Here is a 20,981-nt window from a genome sequence, read left to right as displayed (position 1 = left end):
GAGGCCCACAAGCCAGCATGATCGCACGCTTCACACAACACCACTGAAGAGCTGTAGCAAGACTTCTTTTATTCTGTGCCTACACAACGGAAGGCATCCGGGGGTGTTCTATATTCCAACTGGGTCGTTGGTGATAGGTGCGTAATGGTTCTTATGGCTTGTTCAGCCTCGCAATTTTTGCAACTTCCTATGTTGCCGCAGCGGTTGTGGGGAAGTCATCCTCGTAAATGTTCTCCGCCATCTGCCACACCTGCAGCAACAGTGATCACTCGTCTTTAGAGATAGAGTCCTGTACAGCAGACGGCAGCAGTATTGAATTGGATCATACAGAACACCGTGGCCCATCTCCGGTCATAAATGGAATATGATTGCTTGCGTATTCCTAAGGAACTGGAAAAAAGAACAGAAATTCAAAGAGTTTCAAATCTGATTAGTGAGGGCAAGTAGCAGGCAGGTGCTGACCTGGAGGATGTTGTCTTCAGCGACTGAGGCGACCACCCAGTCATCAGAGGGGTTCCAGGCAAAGTCAGAGACCTTGGAGGTATGGCCCCCGTGGATGAACAGCAGCTCAGGCGGGCCGTCCTCCGCGTCCTCCGGCGACTGTGCCCACAATCATTTATTTTCAAATTCGAATTCAAAAATCTCTTTTCAAATTCGATTTCATAATTTAGTCATGAAACATCCACTGATTGCAATGGAGTGGCAATGGAATGGTCTTGCACCCTGCCTCATGCAAGGTTTTTGAAGCGGGGCTGGCGTGGCCCAGGCACTCTCTCAAAAGGCCAGTGTCAGTGTGAGCTGTTTCCGGACGAGGGGACTCACACGACATCAGAGCTTCTAATCCTGAGCCAGGACTAGAAACTGTGATGCGAGTGTGGGCACCCTCACCCGCCACTGCACGACAGCTCTCACTGCAATGCGGATGGGTGTCATGAGTTGCACACATTCCACACACGGAAGCCTGAGCACAACAGCTCCCACTTCCATGCAGATGGGCGGCATGGTCTTGTGCGCAAAACTCACACACATAGAGGCCGGTGCACAGCAGGCCAAAGAAGCAAGAGCCCCATACCAGAGGGTCCAAACCAAGCATGACACTTCGGTCCTGGGGAAAGATCCTTAAGAGAATAAGAACAGCGTCTTCTTTATAAGGGGCAGGCATGCAACGGCGCACCTGTTCCTCGCCGATGCGCGAGAGGTCCCAGACCATGAGGCGGCGGTCGGCGCCGCATGAGGCGAGGATGGTCTCGTTCTTGGGGCTCCACCCGATCTGGAACACCTCCTCGTTGTGGTGCTCAAACGTGTGCAGCGGCCGCCGCAGGTTGCGCAGGTCGTGCAGCGCCACCTGCGCGCACATGTCGCCACATGCTCCCCTTAGTAATCGTACCGGCAGGGGAGTCGCGCCCATATCTAGAAACCGCCATGCTCCCCTAGTAATGGTTGACATGCTCCCAGTTACTAATGTCACAATACTGTCATGTGGACCGGGCCTATTTTGCAGGTATCATTGTGCAGTGAGCTGGTTGCAGAGAACTGCCCATGGAGACATCGAGAAATTGATCACACATTGGTTGGAAGGTATGCATAGACAGGCTGGACCAGCATCTGTAGGAGTGCCCATGATTGGAGCAAGGACTACAATGTGGCTGAATAGGTGTCTCAAAATGCGGCAAGGCAGAAGCGAAGTTGCAGCGCGCACCGTTTTGTCGGCCGATCCGGTTGCCAGCACGAACTCATTGAAGGGGTTGAAGCCGAGGCAGTTGACCTCCGCCTCATGCGCCATCACCGCCTGACCCACAGCTGCAAGCACAGGGACACAATTATTGTAAACCTAATGCTAATCTTGGTTACGCACACTATGTTACAAACTGATTATTACATACCTATGCATGCGCAACAGAGATGCATCACAATATATATGGGTGGATAGAGTGGATTCCTGCCATGAAGCAGGGGGAATTGAATAAAAAAAGGTGCAAGCACCTTGTTGCCGCGTGTCCCACACGATGAGCTGCTTGTCGTCTCCCACAGAGCCAAAGATGTTGGAGCTGTGGTTGTGCCACGCCACATCCTGTCACACCAACTCACACCGCTCACATCTCCGCCATACACTCTCAGACAGATCAGCAAGCGACGCAGAACAGATATCCGTGCATCTCACAGCAGGACAAGCAAGACATGTACTTAAAATACATAATCTGCAGGTCAATCTGGCACCTGAAGGGTCCAGTGGATTACAAAACGATGTCGATAACAAGATTATACTCCAAAATGTCAAAGACTTGTCAAAAAAATAATCAGGCCCGAGGGGTCTTCAAAACCCTACCTCCACAACACCGCTGTGGTCCCTAAAGATCTGGCGAGCGTCGAGCGTGCTGACTCCCTTGGTGGCCGCGCAGATATCCCAGAGGCAGATCTGCGCATCATCCGACCCCGACAGAAGGTGCCCCTCCAGAAAGGGGCTCCACGCCAACCCATACCTGTGACAGAGCCTCACGAGTGAAATTTTGCAGTATGGAAGGCTTGATCTTGGAAAGGCTTCCATGCATCTCGGATGGCTGATCAGCATGCAGGCATTGCAGGCCTACTAAGCACATCAGACAGCAGAGAGGGCACAAGAGCGGCATGCATCTCATAGTGCAGCTGACCTTTTCCTTTACTGTATCCGTACCTGGGATTGCGCAAAGGCGATGCGCAGAGAGACCAGAGCCTTGCAATATTCTGCTCAAGTATGCAACTGATAATATAGGTCAGTAGGTGGCAATGTGAGACGCACCCCTCTGTTCTGTGACCTGTGAGTCTGAGGTCCGGGGCACATATGCCGTTGGGGGAGGGCTTGGAGGGGTGTTTGGTATAGTCGAAGACAAAGACCTCCGCCGAGACTGTCTTGGTTGCGATGAGGAAGGGGTTCTGCGGCATGTACCGTGCCCGATTCACCTCCCCCTCATGATTGATCTGCTGCACCACCTGCAGATGCCAGACATATTTTTATGTAGACTCGAAATGATAAAGTGTGTTCTCAGACCCAGCCACGTCATAGAATGCCCTGACTGGTATGAGGCATTTCTTTGGCGCTGACAGCTGAATGTCCTTATGCTATGCTTGGACTGCTGATCCTCCAGGCTGCTGTCAAACACAAATCTCCAATTTCAACCTAAGAAGCAGCGAATTAGGAAAGGCCGTCCTTGATGATGACGTCCAGTGCCTCTGTATTCAAAAGCTGTGTTATCCTCACCTGCACTCGGCCTGTGGCTGCGCCAAAGCCGCCCACCTCCCCTCTCTCCTCGTCATACTGCGCAGCCTCGGCCTCTGAGTCAGACGTGGGTAGTGCCACCTCAGCGATCATCAGGTAATTCTGCTCCCCCTCGCTGGTGTGCGTGCCCAAAATCAGCCGCTGCTTTGCTGACTTCTTGTCTTTGTCCACTGTCTTCTCCTGCAGCAAGCCAAGGCATGAATGTCAATGCGTCAATCTTGATTCAGATTTATGCAGCTTCTGCATGTGCATATCGCCATCGTCAATGCTCGTCTTCAAGAGAAAAATTCATCACTGCTGAACCCTTGGAATCTTGCTTCCTCTTTAAAAAATCTCATGATGTCGTTCGTGGTGGTCTTGCGAACCCAGATACAGACATCACGAGGGCCAGTGCACGTAAAAACCGCAAAAGGGTCTTACCGGGAGCCACTGCACTGTAAGACTGGGCCACTCCAGAGCATGTGTGATGACCAGATCTGCAGCACAGAACCTTCTCCCTTATATTCCATACAGCAGTGTGAAACAAACGTACAAGATGGTAACAAATAATATTGCTTGCAGATGAACTATTTCACACAACTCTCGTGACAACGGTAGACCCTGTAACAATAGATTATCTCACCGCTGGAACACCCCAGAATGAGACTCACCATACAAGAACGGTGTATTCTTCTTCCAGATTTTGTATTCTTCATTGACTAGCCTCTCCTCCATTTCATCGGGGTAATCTTCTTCTTCTCGTGCCATACTGCAGCCCTTTGATGCTGATGGCGGATGTGTTCGAAAAGTGCAGTCACAAGGTTCTTTTCGACCACCAATATGCGTGAACCATCTTCTCTTTCTAAGACGTTATACGTACAGATTTGAGCTCAGAGTGAAAGAATTGTCAATCCGCGGTTTCTTGAGAGCCTGATATCATTCCAACCCTCTATTCACCCTGCTACATTTTACAGCCCTATTTCACAAGGAGAAGCTGCAGGAAATAATAAGAAGCTGCGCTTTCACTATCGACCCCGTTCCGGCACTGGAAGTTCTTCCGTCAGGTGAAACCAAATCAGTTTGTACCAGCAGAACCAACGTAGTCCTGCATGTGTACCTTATAGATCTAATCGAAGCTCAGATCGGGAAGAGTTGGGTTTCGCGACTGCAGAGGAGCTTTCGAACCGACTCGAAACAGTGCTTTCTCGTTTGTCTCTGGATAGCCGTTTGATAATCAGATATTGTTCTTGGGTGGTCTTGCTCCGATCGACTTTGATGATGCCGATGAATACGATGGGGGCATGAGACGCCTTTAGTACAGCCTGGATGCAAGATCATATTTGGGTAGGACCCCAATCTTCTTTTGAGCTTAGTACATGACGATGGCAATCACCTGCAGATAACATTCTCCCTGTAAATTGACATTCTGAATATATTTTTATGTTGTAGAGGTCTATACTGTACGGCTGCGCTCCATGCTAGAGTGTGGGAGAAGACGATGGCTCTGGACAGCTGTTGCAGCATGGCTAGCCGTGGGAGTGCACAGCCAGGCAGACCTTCCAATCTGCGAGGTATCTCGTCCCATGTTACTTTCAGCTTTGATTGGGCTCCATCATGAATGTGGGTTTCTGGATAGCTCTAATTTTATGGTCTTCTAAAGCGGGTAATTGATCCTTCTATTGTGACCTGCAGGGGCGCAAGATCTATGTGCTCGACTTGGGCATCTTTGCAGAGCAGCAGGGAATGCCGGCGTGCAATCCAGACACAACGTTTCGAGTAGACCCCATCACAAATGTGCCCTTCTTGCACGATGACCCTCAGGTGTGCCAATAACCCCTCTCCTCCACATTTAAGCTCTTGCACAGGTTTATGCAGGGCAAGTTGCACTCTCCTGCATGGATCTACACGATATTTCTTCCTCCTCCCTTCTGGCACTTGGCCACAATGCTGTGAAGGGCTGTAAGGTTGATTCTGACAGAGCTACAGCTGAAAATATGAGTCCTGGCGGGTGGCACTGGCAGCCTTCAGCTGCAGTTTGTCTGCAGACACGCCTTGCCTCAGGCAGGAAGAGCGTGTAATAAAAAACAAAAATCTGAAATTGCATGCGTGCCAATGCAGGTGAAGAATGCATACCTCCCACAGTATCTTGGGCAGTATTCTGGGCCCTGGCATCTGGCGCAGGCGATCAGGGGCAGCCCCTATGTGACCACAGACCTGGACGCGGCAGACATCGTGTATGTGTACGACTACTGCTACTACACCTGGTGGCTCAGCTTTGTGCACAGCAACGGCCGCGTGCAGCGCGAGGACGCCACCCCAGGAGACCACCTCCTCAAAGGCTACCAGGTGGGCCAAGCTCTCAAAGCGCTCCCGTTTACTGTGCAGATTGGGACGGCGTGCTGGTCCAACCGTGAGTTGCCCCATTATATCAAGCGCCCTTGGGGTCTTGGTGCTGTGTGACTTGGTCTGGCTTTGCATGCCAAAGCCGTCAGTGCCTTTCAAGGTTCCAGATGGGCAGTTCGGTTGTCTCTGCCCTTTTCCAGCGCCCCTTTTAGCGGGTGTAGTTGATCAAAACTCAAATGTCAGGCTGGATAGCTGCTGCTGGGGTGCATTGAAGAGGGACCAGTTATGCCTCACGGCTCCATAAATCGAGACTCCTGGACACGTTTGGGTGAGGCATGACACCAAAAACAAGCAACAACACTTCTAGCACTTGAGCAGACGTAGCCGGAGTGTAGCCTGAGGAAACGCACCATGTCGCGTGCGCAGGCGCTGATTCAGACGCCTCGGTGGAAGCGGCGGGAGGGCGCGGACTTTGTGTTCTACGACCCGCACCCGGGCTTCGGCACGGGCCGCGCGGAGATGCCGGTGCTGGATATGGTGTGCAACACCTTCCGCAACGCAATGCACATCGTGGCCGAGCGCACCCAGCGCAACGTATGCCAGCACTACTGGACCATGGCCCCCAAGCTCCTCATTGTGCCCTACGTCCCTGCCACATCCGACATCGCCCGGCCCCTCAAGGCGCGCGCACATTTCTGTTTCCCTTGGTCTCTCCCCACCCTGTGTTGCTCTGGACCCTCAGGCTCAGATGACTTTTAAGTAGTGCACTATAGACATGGAATAAAAGGCAGGGATGCTAGGAGACAGTCCTGGCTGGGTCGAATGGGCACCTCAAACCTGATTGCCATGCAAAGCTGCTGATTCCCGCTCCGGAGCGTCGCAAACGCATTGGCAAGGCCTTTGAAACGCCTTGTTTGATGCCAGTGACAGTGATGCTGCACATTTCCTGGGCATGTACACTTGACCATGGGAGCCAGAGCTCGAGAACCATGAAGGGTGTTTAAGTGATGTAATGATTGATCATGTCTGCGTGGGATTGGCGCAGGGGTTCCAGATGAAGGTGACGCCTCTGAACGAGCGCCACATACTGCTGTGGTTCCGCACCAAGTGTCTGCCCTACATCATGGAGGGTCAGGGGCGCTACGTCAACGGCCACCGCTTCTGCCACCACGTGGCAATCGCTCTGGGCAAGGCCGGCATCGACGTTGACGTCTCCTGCACCGACCGCCAGCTTGGCGGCCGCCCGCTGCCCTTCCGCAGGTGCGCCGCATTCCCTCTCTCCGGCTGCTCTATAAGCCATGTGACCCTCGAAGGGGGGAATGCCTTTATTGTTGGTTGCCCTGTAGGAGCTGCCGTCTCCAGCACTCTCCCATTGTGAAGCTGCTGCTAGTCTCACCCATGACCTCATAGCTTTCAACGTCACTGCTCAAAGGCTTGCATCACCCAGAGTTCTTATATGAGTGAGGAGCAGCAGCTTCAGTTTCATGAAGATACCCACCCCCAACAGCCTTTCGCGCACAGGACAGGCTGCGAGATAGCCTGTCTCCAGAGAGCGTTGTCTCGGTCAGCAACGGTTGCTTAATGTCTCTCACCGTATATATTCCCCCGGCGCAGCATAATGGAGCGCATGCGCAACGCGACGTTCTGCCTGACGATGCCGGGGGACAGCGCGTCTACGCGGCGGCTGAGCGAGACCATAATGGCCGGATGCATTCCCGTCTTTGTGGGGCCCCCCTACGCCAGCATGCCGATGGCGGAGCACGTGCGCTACCGGGATTTCAGCGTCTTCTTCAACGTGTCGGACTACAGCGGCTGGTTGCAGGACAAGATGGAATGGGGCATCCACCCCAGTATTCGGCCGTACCACGTCCTGAACCCCTGGACCTGGATCCCCGAGCTGGAGGTGACTGCCCCATCTCCTTTGTGGCATCTTTGGGGCGCAATCTGGAAGGAAGATGCACGGCAGCAGCTTGCCCAACGCTGTGCACATATACCAATGCTCTCGTATGTTCATTGTTGTTGGGATATGAGCCTCGCAAGTACAAAATATGAGGGTCGCCCATTTTTCTTGAGTCACTTGTAAACCTGCTTGGTGCTCGCACTGCTGTGCATGTCTTGCATTGTGTCTTGCTTCTATCCGCCCAGGACCCAAAAGGAGCAGACTAAAGGACAAGAGACAGTTCTTGACATGCACAGACATCCCAGTTCGTTCATGTTCAATTTGCAGCTCATTTTGCGCCTGTTGGCAGTGTCACTAAAGCCCAAGACTTCTACTGTTGTTGATTGTGATTGGCAGATGGGCTCGAGTCCCTGCCCTTTGGCAACCATCCAGCCCATGCTGCAGGGTGCAAGAGGCCAGTGCCAGTAAGAGTACAACAAAAACCGAATGCGTGCTGTTGTGCATGCGTGCAGGTGACTGACGTGGCGATCAAGGTGGACAATGTGTCGTCCATAGCGGGGCACCTGCGCTACATGGACAAAAAAGAGATCCTGCACAAGATGGAAGTTCTGGCAGTGGAGCGGCAGAAGTTCTCCTTCCAGCCCTTTGTCACAGGGCCCTTCTCCGCCATCAACATCATCATGTCCAGCATGTGCAACATCTCCAGGATTCAAACTTGAACCATGATTTCAAGTTCAAAAGCATGTTTGACATTTCAGGGAGATCTCCCTTGGGATTGGGCTCACGCCTTTAGTGAGCCCGATATCCCAATGAAATGGGCGGGTTTTTAGTCCGCCCACAAATTTAAGCGACGATGACTGCCAAAGTTACTAGGCAGGCCAGAAATCCCTGGGATTTGCCCAGAGAAAGTGGAATGTGCTGTCTGGGCAGCTACTGTCAATCACCCTACCGCCCAAATCCTGATCCTGCAAGTGGGAGCAACTGTTTCAGTCCACTGAGGGGGCTCTGTTTTCAGTGTTAATGAGGCCTAGGAGAGGGGGACCGGATATGGGAAAGTGGCTTCTGTTGCCGCACTGCTGTATGTGTGGATAGGAGCGGGTTTGAAAGCTGTGGGTGTGGCTTTGAGGTAGGCTGTGGATTCAGTGCATAGAAGTGTGAGTGGTCACAGGTCATGTCAGCTACTGCCAGTGCTTCCTGGCATTGTTAGGCAATGTGCAGCGCTTTTGTCTAAAGATGTCCTTCGGCATATAGAGCCTGCTTGATTTGCTGCAAATATGGGGCATGTGCTAATCTTCTATCATAGGCACTCTTCAGCTGAGGAAGAAGCGGCACATGTTCTGCTCACCTCAGGTAAGGGTGTCAATGGAAGAAGGAACTCGTTGCTTGAGAAGCAACTCGAAGTCTGATCAGAGTATGATGACAATGGGTTCTACCAAAATGTCCCTCAGTGAGATAATGTAGATATATGGATAGTACCAATTGGTGGCGAATTGCAGTCTCAAGGCTTGAAAGAGCTCGAGCTCATGTTCCAGACAGTCCACCCGCTCCATATATGGATCCATCTTCTAGATCTGGATCATGCATGCGCATCTAGAAATGTTGCGCATGCATCATGCAGTCATGCCAATTGACACGTGGCCTAACGCCGCGTGCTACTGGGCCTGGCTTCAGCTAAATGGCCAGATGCACGTACTCGAGGCCACTGGCATATTGCCAGCGCTGCGCAAAGCTTCAAGGAGAGGAAAATTCAAAATTGAAGGTTGCGCATGCGCATGCTACACACACCTTGCCTACAGAGGATGTAGAGCAGTGTCACGTGAAGAGTGGCCCATTGTACATTAGGTGCAAAGGTTTTTAGGACGAGCACCTGGCTGGCGTAGTGATCACAGTGATGAGTCACCCTATGACCTTGATGACTCTGCCAGTTTCCTTGGACATGCAAAGCATCTGAGCTCTCCTTCACTTCCTTTGCTTTCCGTTCGAACTTTCGCAAGGCGTTTTACTTGAGTCTCACAATGGCCGCCAATCCACCTCTGCTACGAGCGTTCGACAACAGTTTGGTGCCCACCCCATACGCAATGGAAGCGATCGCTCTGGCGCGAGGAGGGATCGAGTTCACTGTGGATGAAGTCCGCACCTCCAATGGAAAGTGAGTAATTCTGGGCACTGTCTTGATACTGAACTGGGATGTGCTTTACTCACTCCCTTTTTATAACAGTTTGGCAACTTAGAGGCGTTTGGACTATGACCTAGGTGGTCTGCGAAAGGCGTCATCTTCCTGACAAATATGCGCTTGATATTTGTCGCCAGAGATGCTGATGCCAACTCAGGTGCGCCCTCTAGATCGCAGCACTTGGGCTATCGGTACTTCAAGGATGTCTACTGGTTAACCGAGTACTGACGTTCTACTACGCAGGACTGGTGGCTTTTGAGCTTCCTTTGGCCTATATCACCAACGACAAGTTCAAGCAGCCCGTCTTCGGATGCAACAACCTGGCAGGTGAGCCATCCTTTTCCTGTAGCCGATTGTTTCAGCTGCACTCTGCTGTTTCAACCTGTGTGAAGCACCCTGTGCTGCAAGCAGGGAAGTGTTGGCCTGCTGTACCTGGAGGAGGGCCATCAGGGACTCTCCCCCCACACAATTTTGCCATCTACTTCAAAGAGGGCGGAGTCGGGACGTTTCTGCCGCTCTATTTCAACTTCTTGGAGTACGTCAAGTACATGCATCAGCGGATGAATGCCAGCAGTGCACCCACAGCTCCCGCGCCACCCCAAGACACGCGAGAAATATTGTCCAAAGCGTGAGTCTCCCAAGCCAATCTCTCTCTGCCTCTGGACAGTAAATGAGTGTCCTTTGCTTCCCTTTGGCTTCACATTGGAGCCTGATTGCATGCCATGAAAAGCAATCGTATGTTATTTCTTTTGCATCAGCATTTGCTGAGGCTCTTTGGTGTGCTATGTCACAGCTTTGTGGATCCGAACGATCCATCCAAGGTGTTCCTGACATCTCCGGTCGATGAGTCTCAGAGGATCCCCACAGCGCCGCAGTACGCACCAAACTACAGCGACACAAAGGATGAGCGCTACCAAGACATGGGGCTGAGGCCCTGAGAAGTGCAGCTGAGAACGCCAATTAAAGTGTCATCATCTGCTTTCTGGCAGCTGGAGCGCGCCCCTGGAACACATATGGCTTTGAGAGTGGTCCGTGTAGTAGGTAGCCGCAGGGTAGTCTGCTTGGCAGATGCCGGTGAAACTTAATGTATGATAGAGAGTGTACACCACGTGTTCATCAGTGTATTTTGCAGTGAAGGTTCATAGAGCGGCTCCTTTCTGCGTCTCTCTATTATAGCATAGTGTGTGTCCTGAATATCCTCCCCACACTGCCTTCTCGGTGCTAACCGTTGACAGGAATTATGCCATTGCAACAATTATGGGACATCATGCTGGTGGCCTACAAGGCTGTGCTGAAATGAAGTATCAAATATTTTTACATGATGAAATCCTTAATGTAATTCTGGCTGAGCCAAGTGATTATCTCAATGTTCTCGTAAGCCGACAATCGTCGTCAGTCGTCAGGTGGACTTTGCATGACAAGAAACACACGTTTGTAGCTGGCCTCTGTGCAAACATGATGAAACGTGTTCCCTGGAATCCACTCTCACTTGCCCTTGTGTGCTCAAGCTAAAATACTTAAGCATCAGTCTACACAAGTCAAGACCCTGCAGATGGTTGCATGCGCATCTACCTCGTGCCAACCTTCACACAATCGTCATTGTCAACTCTGCCACCGTCCTTGTGTGTCTCCACAATTCTTGGCGCAAAGCCTGCTCTACGCAGCTCTCTCAAACAGACGTCCCAAAACTGTTTCTTCTCACGATCAACCATGCAGTAGATCACCCATGCTGACTCATACGCCCATGCACCCCCTCAGACATCCCACTGCCGCCACTCCCCATCTGACACCACAGCGAGTCCAAAGAAGGAGGTTTCTATTCTTCTTGTGCTCCCCTTCTAGGCGCTCACAGGGGCAGCCAGCGCAGCGCTGGGCGATGCCTTTCCAAGGCTGCTCACAGGGCGGCCAGATGAGTGCTCTCTCCAAGGGCGCTCAGAGGGCAGCCAAGGGCGTGTTGGGTGAGATGTCACCAAGGGTGGATACGGCAACAGCCTCTTCTGGCGCGCCGCCGTCCCCGTCATCGTCGTCGGTGTCGGAGCTGGTGGATTGCGTGGTGAAGGCGCAGACATGCAGCGTGGACAGCGTGTTTACGGAGCGGGACCAGGAGCGCAGGATTCCGTAGTACGCCATCGCCATCACTGGGAGTGATTTCACTAGCGACCCAGAACTCACCACCAGCAGCACCTGCGCTAGAAGTTGCAGGCTCAACTCCCACCCATCCTATATTGAATTTCGATACCAAATGCGCAGAGAGCACGCCTTAATGGTTACAAATATCAATTCACACTCTTGGCTGCTGTCTGCCGGGCGACCGTGCATGTTTGTCTGACAGGGTCCACTGGCACCATTTGCATTGCTTCTCTGCAGGTCCCTCTTGCTGTACATGCGCATGGGAGAGTACCAATCCCTTTGTTCTCCCATCATTTTTGCTCATCAAGCAACATGGGCCCAGCTTGTGCAGCTTATTCCCAGGCAATCCAGGGCAACTGCCACATTGGAGAAATGGCACATGACAGGCATGGAGAGCTCGCATGCAGCAAAACCAAAGACAGCTCACAAAGCTGGCGTCGTGAGCTGCAGTGGCAATTCAGGGTGAGAAAGGTGTAATGAGGCAGTGGGGAGTGACCTGCTGCAGCACGGAGCCGACGCTCTTGCCGGTCTGCGCGCCGACAACGTCGATAGCGGCCTTGCCCTTGGTGCGGCTCTGCTCGTCCAGCCCTATGTACACCATCTCCTCCGCAGGCTTGAACATGCTGAACTTGGCGCCCTTCGCAAACACCTGCCACACAAACAAACACCCCATCAATCACCATTACCTTTGCTGCAGTACTCTCGCCGTAATCACCCTCAATACCCGCATGTTTCTCCCTCGCATCCGGAGCTGAGCCCTGTGCATTTCAGATTGCACTGCAGGCTCTCTTTGCAGACCTGCCGCCTTTCAGAAACCGCCATGGGCATGTGTCTGGGCCGGGAAATGCCTGGGAAATTCACCCCTCCACAGTGTGCACCATCCAAAACAGCAGAAATCGCACACAGGCAAGAGTGAACACTGACAGAGCCAGCAGTGCGGAGCGCACCTGCAGGACGGCTCCGACCATGACAAGGGCGCGCAGAGCGGCAGAACCGACGAGGGATGGGCCGGGGTGGGCGACGTTGTAGAGGACGCAGCCCACGAAGAAGGGCAGCCCCGTCCACAGCATGAAGGCCGGCGTCGCGCCCGCCACCCCCCGCCACTTCCAGCGCGCGAAGAGCGCCGGGCTGGCAAACATCAGCGTCCCCGTCACTATACCCGTCCAGGTGGCCACCTCCCCCAGGAAAGCCTGCCCAGACACAGACCCCCACGCATCATTCCTTCTGTCTTGTGCCCCACCAGGGGAATCCATATAAAAAAGTCAAAAGTCCCTGGCCCCACACATGGTTCTCTAGATTGACTCGACCGTCAAGCAGCAGAGGATACTAATGCATGCGAGCTGTGGCTGCCTGTGACTGCACCGGCACAAACACGGCTTGCACACGAAGCAAGGAAGGCTAGGCTGCGTGATGCAAGGGGCCCGAGAGAAAAGCAGAGGGCACTAGCAGTTAGCAACCCGATAGAAGCAGGGTTGGGAGGGTATGCGCACCGAGTAGGCTGCGGGGGAGGGATGCAGCATGTGGAGGTGGCTCTTCCAGGCGATCTCAATCAGGTTGGTGCTCAGCCCCTGCGCCAGCGCCATCACGGCCAGGCACCGGATCTGCGGCGACTTGGTCAGAAACACCACCGCCTCACGTATCGACAGCTTCTTCTTGCCGCCGCCCGCCTCCGCCAAGGACCCTGCACCTGTATACCACACAGAAGATAACCATTCATCCAGGCTGCATCGGTCAGCGGCAGTAGCAAGTGCTGGTTGACAAGCCCCAAAGAGACTCCAGCCCCTTCAGCTTCCTATCTGATCCAAGCCCAAACGGATATATAGTTAAAACTGGGGAGTGCTAATCCCGACCATGATCAGCAATCCTGTCATACGTGAGGACATTTGCACATAGGGGTGTCCCTAGCAAGGAGCACACAGGTACATCTGGCTCGAAAACCCAAATTATCGATGACTATCACTCATTCACGCCCGCTCAACAGTCATCCAGAGGGACGCACCCTGCGGCGCTGCGCCGCTTGTGCTGGCCTCACTGCCGGCGCGCAGCCTGCCAGAGGTGTCCGCCTGCAACTCCAAAACAGCCCCGTTCTGCTGCTGCGCTCCGGAGGAGGACGGCTGCGCGCCGTCGTGGGATGCAGCACGCAGTGTGGGCTTTGCGTCAAGGGGCGGGATTTCGGGGTCGGGGGAAATGTTGCTGGGGAAGCGCGTGGTGATGTAGGCGTGCAGCGCCAGCACTATGAAGCTGAATGTGACTATCAGCGCCATGATGGCCTGCAGCAGCACCAATGCACAGCCAGCCTCAGCAACACCTCAGCCTTGTATCATACCATGTTCCAGTGTTTGGCATGGAGCGGTCTGCGAATTTTGGTTTTTAAGCGTAGGTAACAGTGTGTCTATTCAGGTACTGATGGGTTTGTGGTAGTGAGACATCGTCACAGAGCCGCCGATCACAAAAGCTTGAGGTGAAAAGCTTGAGGTCTCCCCTGTTTGCATGTGCCTCACGGCTCTGCACATGTGCAGGGATGACAGGCATCAGGGGGCGCGCCTGCAGCTGGACGGCGTAGGAGAGGCGGGATTCGGAAAAGGTGGCGAACATGGAGAGCGCCTTGCCGGACAGCGTCTGGCCGATGTTGGCGCCGATGCCAAAGAGCGGGTAGAGCAGAGGCGCCTCGCGCATCGTGGTCATCTCGTTGGCCAGCCCCCAGAAGAGCAGGCTCAGCACCACATCCCCCCACATCTCCGCTCCCACATAGAACGTAGTGAACATCCAGTTCCGCACCTGCCACATGCACACTAAATCTGAACAACCCGTAAAAGCGCTACTCCCACTGAGTACGAGGTTATATTGAGGCAACCTAGCGATGCACCCTTCTCTTCACACCAGCATTGGAAGAGGCATGTGGTCACTTCGTTGCATCAACCAAAGATGTTCAAGATGACAACAATTGGCAAGCCTGCTATGCATTCGTTTGACCAGGATCTGTGCAGCAATCCAGGAAGTACACAGCAAGAGGCTAGTTGGGCTAGAGGGGAGTCTCACCATGCCCACAGCGCCTGCCAGGCCGGATGGGAGGCCCTCCAGAACGCTCTCCGCCAGGCCATGGAAGTGCATCGCCTCGTGGGACGGGTACAAAAACCCGAACGCCACAAACCACAGCATGAACAGCCCCACCACTATGTTGAACAGCGCCCCCCGCGAGAAGCGCTGCGTCGCAAAACTGTACAGCACCTGCAGGAAAATGGCCTTGATGTGAGGCCTCTGGATACATGTCAGCGTGGGGCTGTGTCATGTCAGCATGCACCAGGTCAGATGGAATATAGACAGTCTGCAGCAGGAAGGGGTCTGCCATAGCGTGGGAACTTGAGGCTCACCAGGAAGACGAAGGATGCGGGCCATACAGCGTAGACTGCAGCAAACAACACAGCAAGAAGTCAGTGGTGCAGAGCATTAAGACCGACATGATCGTTGCAAGTTTTGCTGGCTGGTGTGAGGGATAAGTAATGGACAGCAGGTAACAGGAAGCAGGAATGCACCTGTCAAAAACGGTATGACTTCTGTTCCGCCTCCGACAGCAGTGATCACTAGAGAGCTACCTAACCTGCAAATGTGCAAGTGCACTGTCAACTTCTGAAGGGAACTGGACAAGAAATTGAGAGTGCTATTCATCCTTAGAGGTGTAAAAGACTGATGAGGAGTACTTACGAATCTAGCAGAGTATTGATGAACCTGCGAACAAGAAAGTAGAGTCAGTGAGGTTCTGAAGGCTCCAAATCGTCATGACCATGCATGCAGGGCAGACTTGGGTGGCCCAGCAATTGCGACGGGATACAAAACGAAATCTTCCAGAAGCGTATGAGAGCGCACGATAGAAAGAAGAACCTGCGCCAACCAAGACACATGGCTTAAGCAACGGACAACAATCCAATTAGGAGGCAATGTGACTCGCAAGCTGTCCAAAGCACAGGACGAGGGTAAAATTGTTGGATGTTCAGAAACGCACAGTGTGACCATTGGCAAGAATTTTGGATTGTAGAACGCTGCTGTCTGCAGTCTTGTACTGGCAATAGCGGCCTGGTAATTCCTGGAAATGCCTGCCAGTCCAGATCGAGCCCACTGCAAGGGTCCTGATGCGCTCGTATCTGTTTCGGCATTTGTGCTAGGGTCGAAATTGGCACTGCTAGCCGCTGCTGACACACACTGAGCCTGGTGTCTGAGTCGCTGTCTGTGCAGTAGCAGTGGTGTTGTGCGCTGCTGCGTGAACTGACGTGCATTGGAGCGTAAAAAAACTCCAGGAATCCTATGTGTTCGAAGATTGCTGAGATTGTTGCTTCGCTTAAATGAAACTTGTGGAGGCAGCAATATGACATTACTGTAATACCCAAGGTCGCTGGCACCGAGCCTCATGAACTTCATAGAATTAATTTATTCGTGCCCCACATGACAACAGCACGCGAAATCAGTTTGCAAACGCACTTCCCAAATTTCTGGCACCTCTGCTTTTGAGCAAATGCATTTTCGCACGTGCCGTTTTGGATATGGAGGGCGACGTGGCAACAATGCCCTTCCTGATGCGCTTTCCTCATTCATTCGAGCAGCATCTGTGCCCAATCTAATGCTGCAGCTTGATAGCAATAGCCTGGTATGCTAATTGCTGGGCTCGGACGCGGCCACCGGCATGCGCATGCATGCATGCACCGCCTATTGCAAGTAGTGCACTTTGCAATCAACATTACAGAAGTGTTTCCATTGAATGCTCCAGAGTCGGCGCCAAAGGCATGCCGATGGGCATCAAAGTGCAGTGCCCGGCACTGAGTGCCGCATGCCAGTCGTTAACGTTGTGCCCTTTGAAATAAATTTATTTTTACACTTTGTAAGTTTCAACTTAGCTAAATATATATATATATATATATATACCTATAGGTACAAGCCGGTACAAATTTGTACAACGTTGTTATAATCTCTTCCACAACGCGATGAGCACAGTCTCTGCCTGACAAGTACGGCACCTTGTCTCACCGTAAACAGCGCGTGAGAGATTTTAGACCTTTGGTGTAAAGCCAAAATCGCATCACATGCCATGCAGTGCTAGCAGATGCATCTGGGGCATGCTCATCTCAGACACATCAATATAGCAGTCACGGTGACATCCATCTGCCATCAAGAGGACGTCGGCGGTGCAGGGGGCTTGCAGTGCGGCCTGTGCTGGCGCCAGTGTGCTTTCTGGCAGGAGCGGCTGCAGTAAGGGCTTCGGCAGACTGAGCAGCGCAGCTGCCCGGTGCCCTCGGTGCTTTGCTTTTTGGGGCAGTCAGGATGCATGCATGAGCGCACTTGCCCTGAACCACCCCAACACACCCCTCAATACATGCACAGCCCAAGAATCAGGCCGTTGAAGACACAAGGTCAAGCACATGTCACCAATGAATTCAGGCGCGAGGTCCCCTACTCTTGTTTGATCAGAACCTCATGGAATGCGAGACAACAGCTTCAGACCAGAGGAACAAGAACTCACCTTCATGGTGACCATCTTGGGTGCCTAAAACCATCCTCATGAGCGGGTGCGCGGGCTCTTCCTTCCTCAGATCTATCAGGTTCTGTAAGAGCTCGCGCACTTGCAAATGGCTGGGCAGCCACTTCTGGGGGTTCAACCCCGGCCCTTTGTTCCCAGGGAGAGGCTCCAGCATGCCATTGCTCAACACTGCAGAGGCAGCACAGAGAGCACTCGCATTCAAATCACAACCAAAGAGGAGCCTGATCAAGCAACTGTGACTGGCCACTCACTGACCCAGCTCTGACCAGGGTGGTTGCTGCAGAAATGCTTCGGCAGATCTGTCACTACATTTGCGATTGAGAGCTAGATCTGATCTCAGCGGCGTATTGTGGCACAAAAACTTGATCATGGCGTTGGAAACTGTCGAGTCAATGAGCTAATCATTGCTGACATCAGATGGGCATCAGGAGACACCTTTACGCTGACGGAGTCTGCCTAGCACAGCCCGAGCGGCCGCCATGGATTCTGCCCCACGCATCTCAACATGGTTGACGAGCTGCTCCTCGTAGGTGTCCCCAGAGGGGCTCCGGTATGCAATGTACAGCTCGTCTCCAGCAGCAAGCGGCCGAGGAACGCCATCCAACAGAGACACAAGCACATCCATGGATCCTGGAATTCTGCTTGTGCCAGCACCCCTGCGGCGCTCTTAAGCTCAGGAATTTTTACCTTTGACAGCTGAAACCTTGTAGGTGAAGTACTTTTGCTCAGTGATTTCAGGCGCGGTATGGAGATACATCAAGAAGGGGAGCCTCACAACTCGAACGACAGCCCGGCGCTCTCATGGTTCGCCACCGGGCACAAAGCCGGCCTGATGTGGCCATGCGCCACGTCATCACCATCGTTCATTCTTCTCGCCAACACCTGGCGCGACACATTTGTGCATCAGCAACATGTGGTCCTTGTTGAGCCCCGTTCAGAAGGGGTATATACAAAACTTAGCCAGGGGGTATGCCTCTGTACAGCATGCATGTCGTGACATGGCTGGCACATCCAAGAGTTACCCAGTATTTGCACTCGGGTCGTTGGTGGATGACACACTTGGTTGCACCCAGGGCCTCTTCTAGTCAATAGATGTAAGATAAGGACTCCAGACTCACATGAGCGAAGCACCACATGACATCTTTGACTGTGACCCCAAGCGCTTTTCCAAGAGGAATCTCCCTCACAACGGCCTTGACAGCATCATTGAACAGAGCCCGCTCAATGTCCACCATCGCAACGATCCTTTCAATCTCATGCGAATGCGTTCCTGCTCGTGCACAAATGCATCATTAAAATTGTCTCGTTGGACTGTACGACCTCGTCCATGGTGCTTTAGGTGTCATGCAGCTCGTACATCTGCGGCGCACCACCAGAATGTTCATACCAGGGTAAAGGGGGCAGAGGTGCTAGCTCGAAACATGCAACAGGGGCACATAATAAACATGCTGCTCCTGACTGAATCTCTGCTAGGTGTGAGCTCAGCATATACGCTTGCTCTGCATAAGCGGAAATGGTAATGTAACCACCAAGTTCTTGCAGGATCTGCCGGACTTCATCATTCTCCTTGGTGAAAAAGCATGGGGTCTCCTCGGGTAGGGATCTGATGTAAGGGTAGAAGGGCGATTGCCGACCCCTGTTGCGCTCCCATGCAAGGCTGATGGCAAGGCATACGTCATTGTTGGCAATGTCATGACCATATGGCTCAAAGTCCTGCATGGCAACACCAGGACTTCCAGCCCCGGAAGACTCACAAGATTAAATATGCAACATTCAACGGTGCTGTCTCAGCATGAATAAGAGTTGTCATGCCGTGGGGCTTTTAAGCTACGCACCGTGAGCTTCTTTTCGCACCCATAGTCCAGAAGGACTTGCTGCAGCATCTCTGAGGCATCCACATTGTGGAGCCGGAAGCTTATGGGATTCACAATGAGAGGCTGCGTGGAAACAGTCTGCAAATCGATGGCATCTTTCGCCATCCAAACCCTGTACCAAATCGTTCCAGATCACTTGAAGTTTCTCACAAGGGAAGGGTCTGGAAGGTCACCAGGCAGTCTGTTTAGACAAGTAGAGCTAGAAAAGCAACCTGCCTCCTCTTTGTCCTCGGAGATGCCCCCAAGTACAAATTAGGGTGCACGTATCCTCCATTCTCCATGATCCAGGAATGCAGCAGATCATCGTCCGAGACATCATCAGGCCAAAGGGTTCTGGCAGAATCTGCAAGGTTACAGCCCATAGTAAGTTTTGATAAATTTTTTTCATACACCGAATCTAAGAGATCAAAAAAAATTTGACATCCGCAGCTGAGTGACATGTGCGTGTTCTCACCTCTTTTGTTCCAGCTCTCCAGGAAAGAAGCATGCTTTACATCGCGCTTCACCAGCTTGTAGGCGTTGTACATCCACTGTTGCGTTTGGGAACAGTAGATTTTTAATATATCTGATATGTCTTGAAAGGCTCCCTTGTCATCGCATGCTCCTCCATTTCCGAGGGTTTGTACGCAGACTGGTTTGCTTGCTAAGAACGATACCGGAGTCGAAAATTCATAGAAACAGCAAAAGATAAAATGAAACAAATGTGCGCACCATGTAATGAGCCATCCTCATGCCCACTTCTTCATTGGTGCGCGCCGAGGAAAACATCTCTGTCTGTTCCGGACTAAATCTGTAACGTCTTTTGAGGAAGCACAGATCGGCTTGAACGTAGGCTTTTGCGTACTATGGAGATCTGTAGTATCTTATGGGGCCTATGATTATCAGAAGACTGAGTAAACTTTCTTGCAGTCAAGATATCCCACACTCCTGTGCGATCTGGCGTCACCAGAATAGGCAACAAGGCCTCTGCATGCTGCCTCTCATGCAGCCAAAAGCATGTAAGGAAAACTTCCTTTTGCATGCCTCTCATCATAAGCTGAATATGCCCAACAAACATAATAAAACCCACTTTACAATATTCTATAGGGGACGAGCCTCCAGCATGAGCAAAGTGGCTATAATATAGCCGCTATATAGCTATTTCAAATGGTGGATTCCTTCAAATTTGAATTCAAATTTAAACTTTGACTGCTGTATGGGACCTAAAAACAGTCACTTCAGTTGAGAGCGTCAGCATGTCTTTATGATGTGCAGCACAGCACTGTGCTAGCAACGTGCGCAATCACTTGCAAGCTTCACAATTTCGCAACTATCTGTCCGAACACTTATACAACACCACTGGTAGAAGCCCCTCACAATGGCACCACCAGAAGCTTTGTATCTTATGAGGCCACGCCTAGGTCTGAATCCCCCCAATGTTGGTAAAACTACACCGGTCATCAACAGACTGTCTCTCTTCGGATCTCTTGTAAATCGTTTCATGAAGCCTAGCTGCAAACAGTGACCTTCCCCGTCATCACTGAGCCAGACCAGCCAGCATGGTCCACAGGAAATGAGCCAGCAGTGTGGGAGCACCAAAATATTGCAGCCAAGACAATCATCCGCGCCGCCGACTGAGCCGCCTGCAGCAGGGATAACAGAAGATTAGGACCTCTGCACAAGTAATGATCCAAGCGAGAAATGCTGGGAATGCCGTGCCATGCCTGAACTCATCTCTGGAATGCATTTTTTGCAATAGCGCAATTTGCACGGTGCCAAATGCTTGATAGAGTTCTTCGTGTGTGGTGTCCGTGGCAGGCAAC

At 52.3% G+C, this 20,981-nt stretch overlaps 5 protein-coding genes across 5 annotated transcripts; 2 read left to right on the top strand and 3 right to left on the bottom strand.

The window, feature by feature from the left end:
* Nucleotides 1-187: 187 nt before the first annotated feature.
* Nucleotides 188-4,119, bottom strand: COCSUDRAFT_64204 (nucleosome remodeling factor; the record flags this gene model as incomplete). The annotated part of the gene is made up of 10 exons (XM_005651865.1): nt 3,904-4,119; nt 3,674-3,729; nt 3,236-3,433; nt 2,777-2,967; nt 2,327-2,480; nt 1,984-2,071; nt 1,700-1,800; nt 1,175-1,345; nt 463-600; nt 188-250 (listed from the first exon to the last, which is right to left on the bottom strand). The coding sequence occupies exons 1-10, from the start codon at nt 3,998-4,000 to the stop codon at nt 188-190; spliced, it is 1,257 nt and encodes a 418-aa protein (XP_005651922.1). The 5' UTR covers nt 4,001-4,119.
* A 727-nt stretch (nt 4,120-4,846) lies between these two features.
* COCSUDRAFT_64203 (hypothetical protein) lies at nt 4,847-8,949 on the top strand (the record flags this gene model as incomplete). Its single annotated transcript, XM_005651864.1, has 7 exons — nt 4,847-4,852; nt 4,925-5,053; nt 5,351-5,578; nt 6,002-6,169; nt 6,621-6,835; nt 7,190-7,478; nt 7,988-8,949. 7 exons carry the CDS (start codon nt 4,847-4,849, stop codon nt 8,192-8,194), a joined length of 1,242 nt encoding a protein of 413 aa, XP_005651921.1. The 3' UTR covers nt 8,195-8,949.
* A 481-nt stretch (nt 8,950-9,430) lies between these two features.
* On the top strand, nt 9,431-10,602 carry COCSUDRAFT_45836 (hypothetical protein). Its single transcript, XM_005651863.1, has 5 exons — nt 9,431-9,624; nt 9,729-9,805; nt 9,892-9,975; nt 10,060-10,276; nt 10,442-10,602. The coding sequence occupies exons 1-5, from the start codon at nt 9,491-9,493 to the stop codon at nt 10,584-10,586; spliced, it is 657 nt and encodes a 218-aa protein (XP_005651920.1). The 5' UTR covers nt 9,431-9,490; the 3' UTR covers nt 10,587-10,602.
* A 978-nt stretch (nt 10,603-11,580) lies between these two features.
* COCSUDRAFT_11622 (plastidic ADP/ATP translocase) lies at nt 11,581-15,518 on the bottom strand (the record flags this gene model as incomplete). The annotated part of the gene is made up of 10 exons (XM_005651862.1): nt 11,581-11,832; nt 12,275-12,427; nt 12,726-12,968; nt 13,269-13,445; nt 14,013-14,075; nt 14,305-14,556; nt 14,818-15,006; nt 15,150-15,184; nt 15,312-15,376; nt 15,481-15,518. Coding segments are annotated over 10 exons (1,467 nt in total), but the record flags the coding sequence as incomplete, so codon positions are not given.
* Nucleotides 15,519-17,784: 2,266 nt separating this feature from the next.
* Nucleotides 17,785-19,284, bottom strand: COCSUDRAFT_64200 (hypothetical protein; the record flags this gene model as incomplete). Its single annotated transcript, XM_005651861.1, has 5 exons — nt 17,785-17,961; nt 18,081-18,187; nt 18,424-18,575; nt 18,835-19,018; nt 19,141-19,284. Coding segments are annotated over 5 exons (762 nt in total), but the record flags the coding sequence as incomplete, so codon positions are not given.
* Between the last annotated feature and the right edge of the window lie 1,697 nt (nt 19,285-20,981).

Source organism: Coccomyxa subellipsoidea (genome assembly GCF_000258705.1).
Source record: "Coccomyxa subellipsoidea C-169, whole genome shotgun sequence".
NCBI lineage: Eukaryota > Viridiplantae > Chlorophyta > Trebouxiophyceae > Coccomyxaceae > Coccomyxa > Coccomyxa subellipsoidea.
The sequence above is the reverse complement of the archived record's forward strand: the minus strand, read 5'-3'. Positions and strand labels throughout refer to the sequence as shown.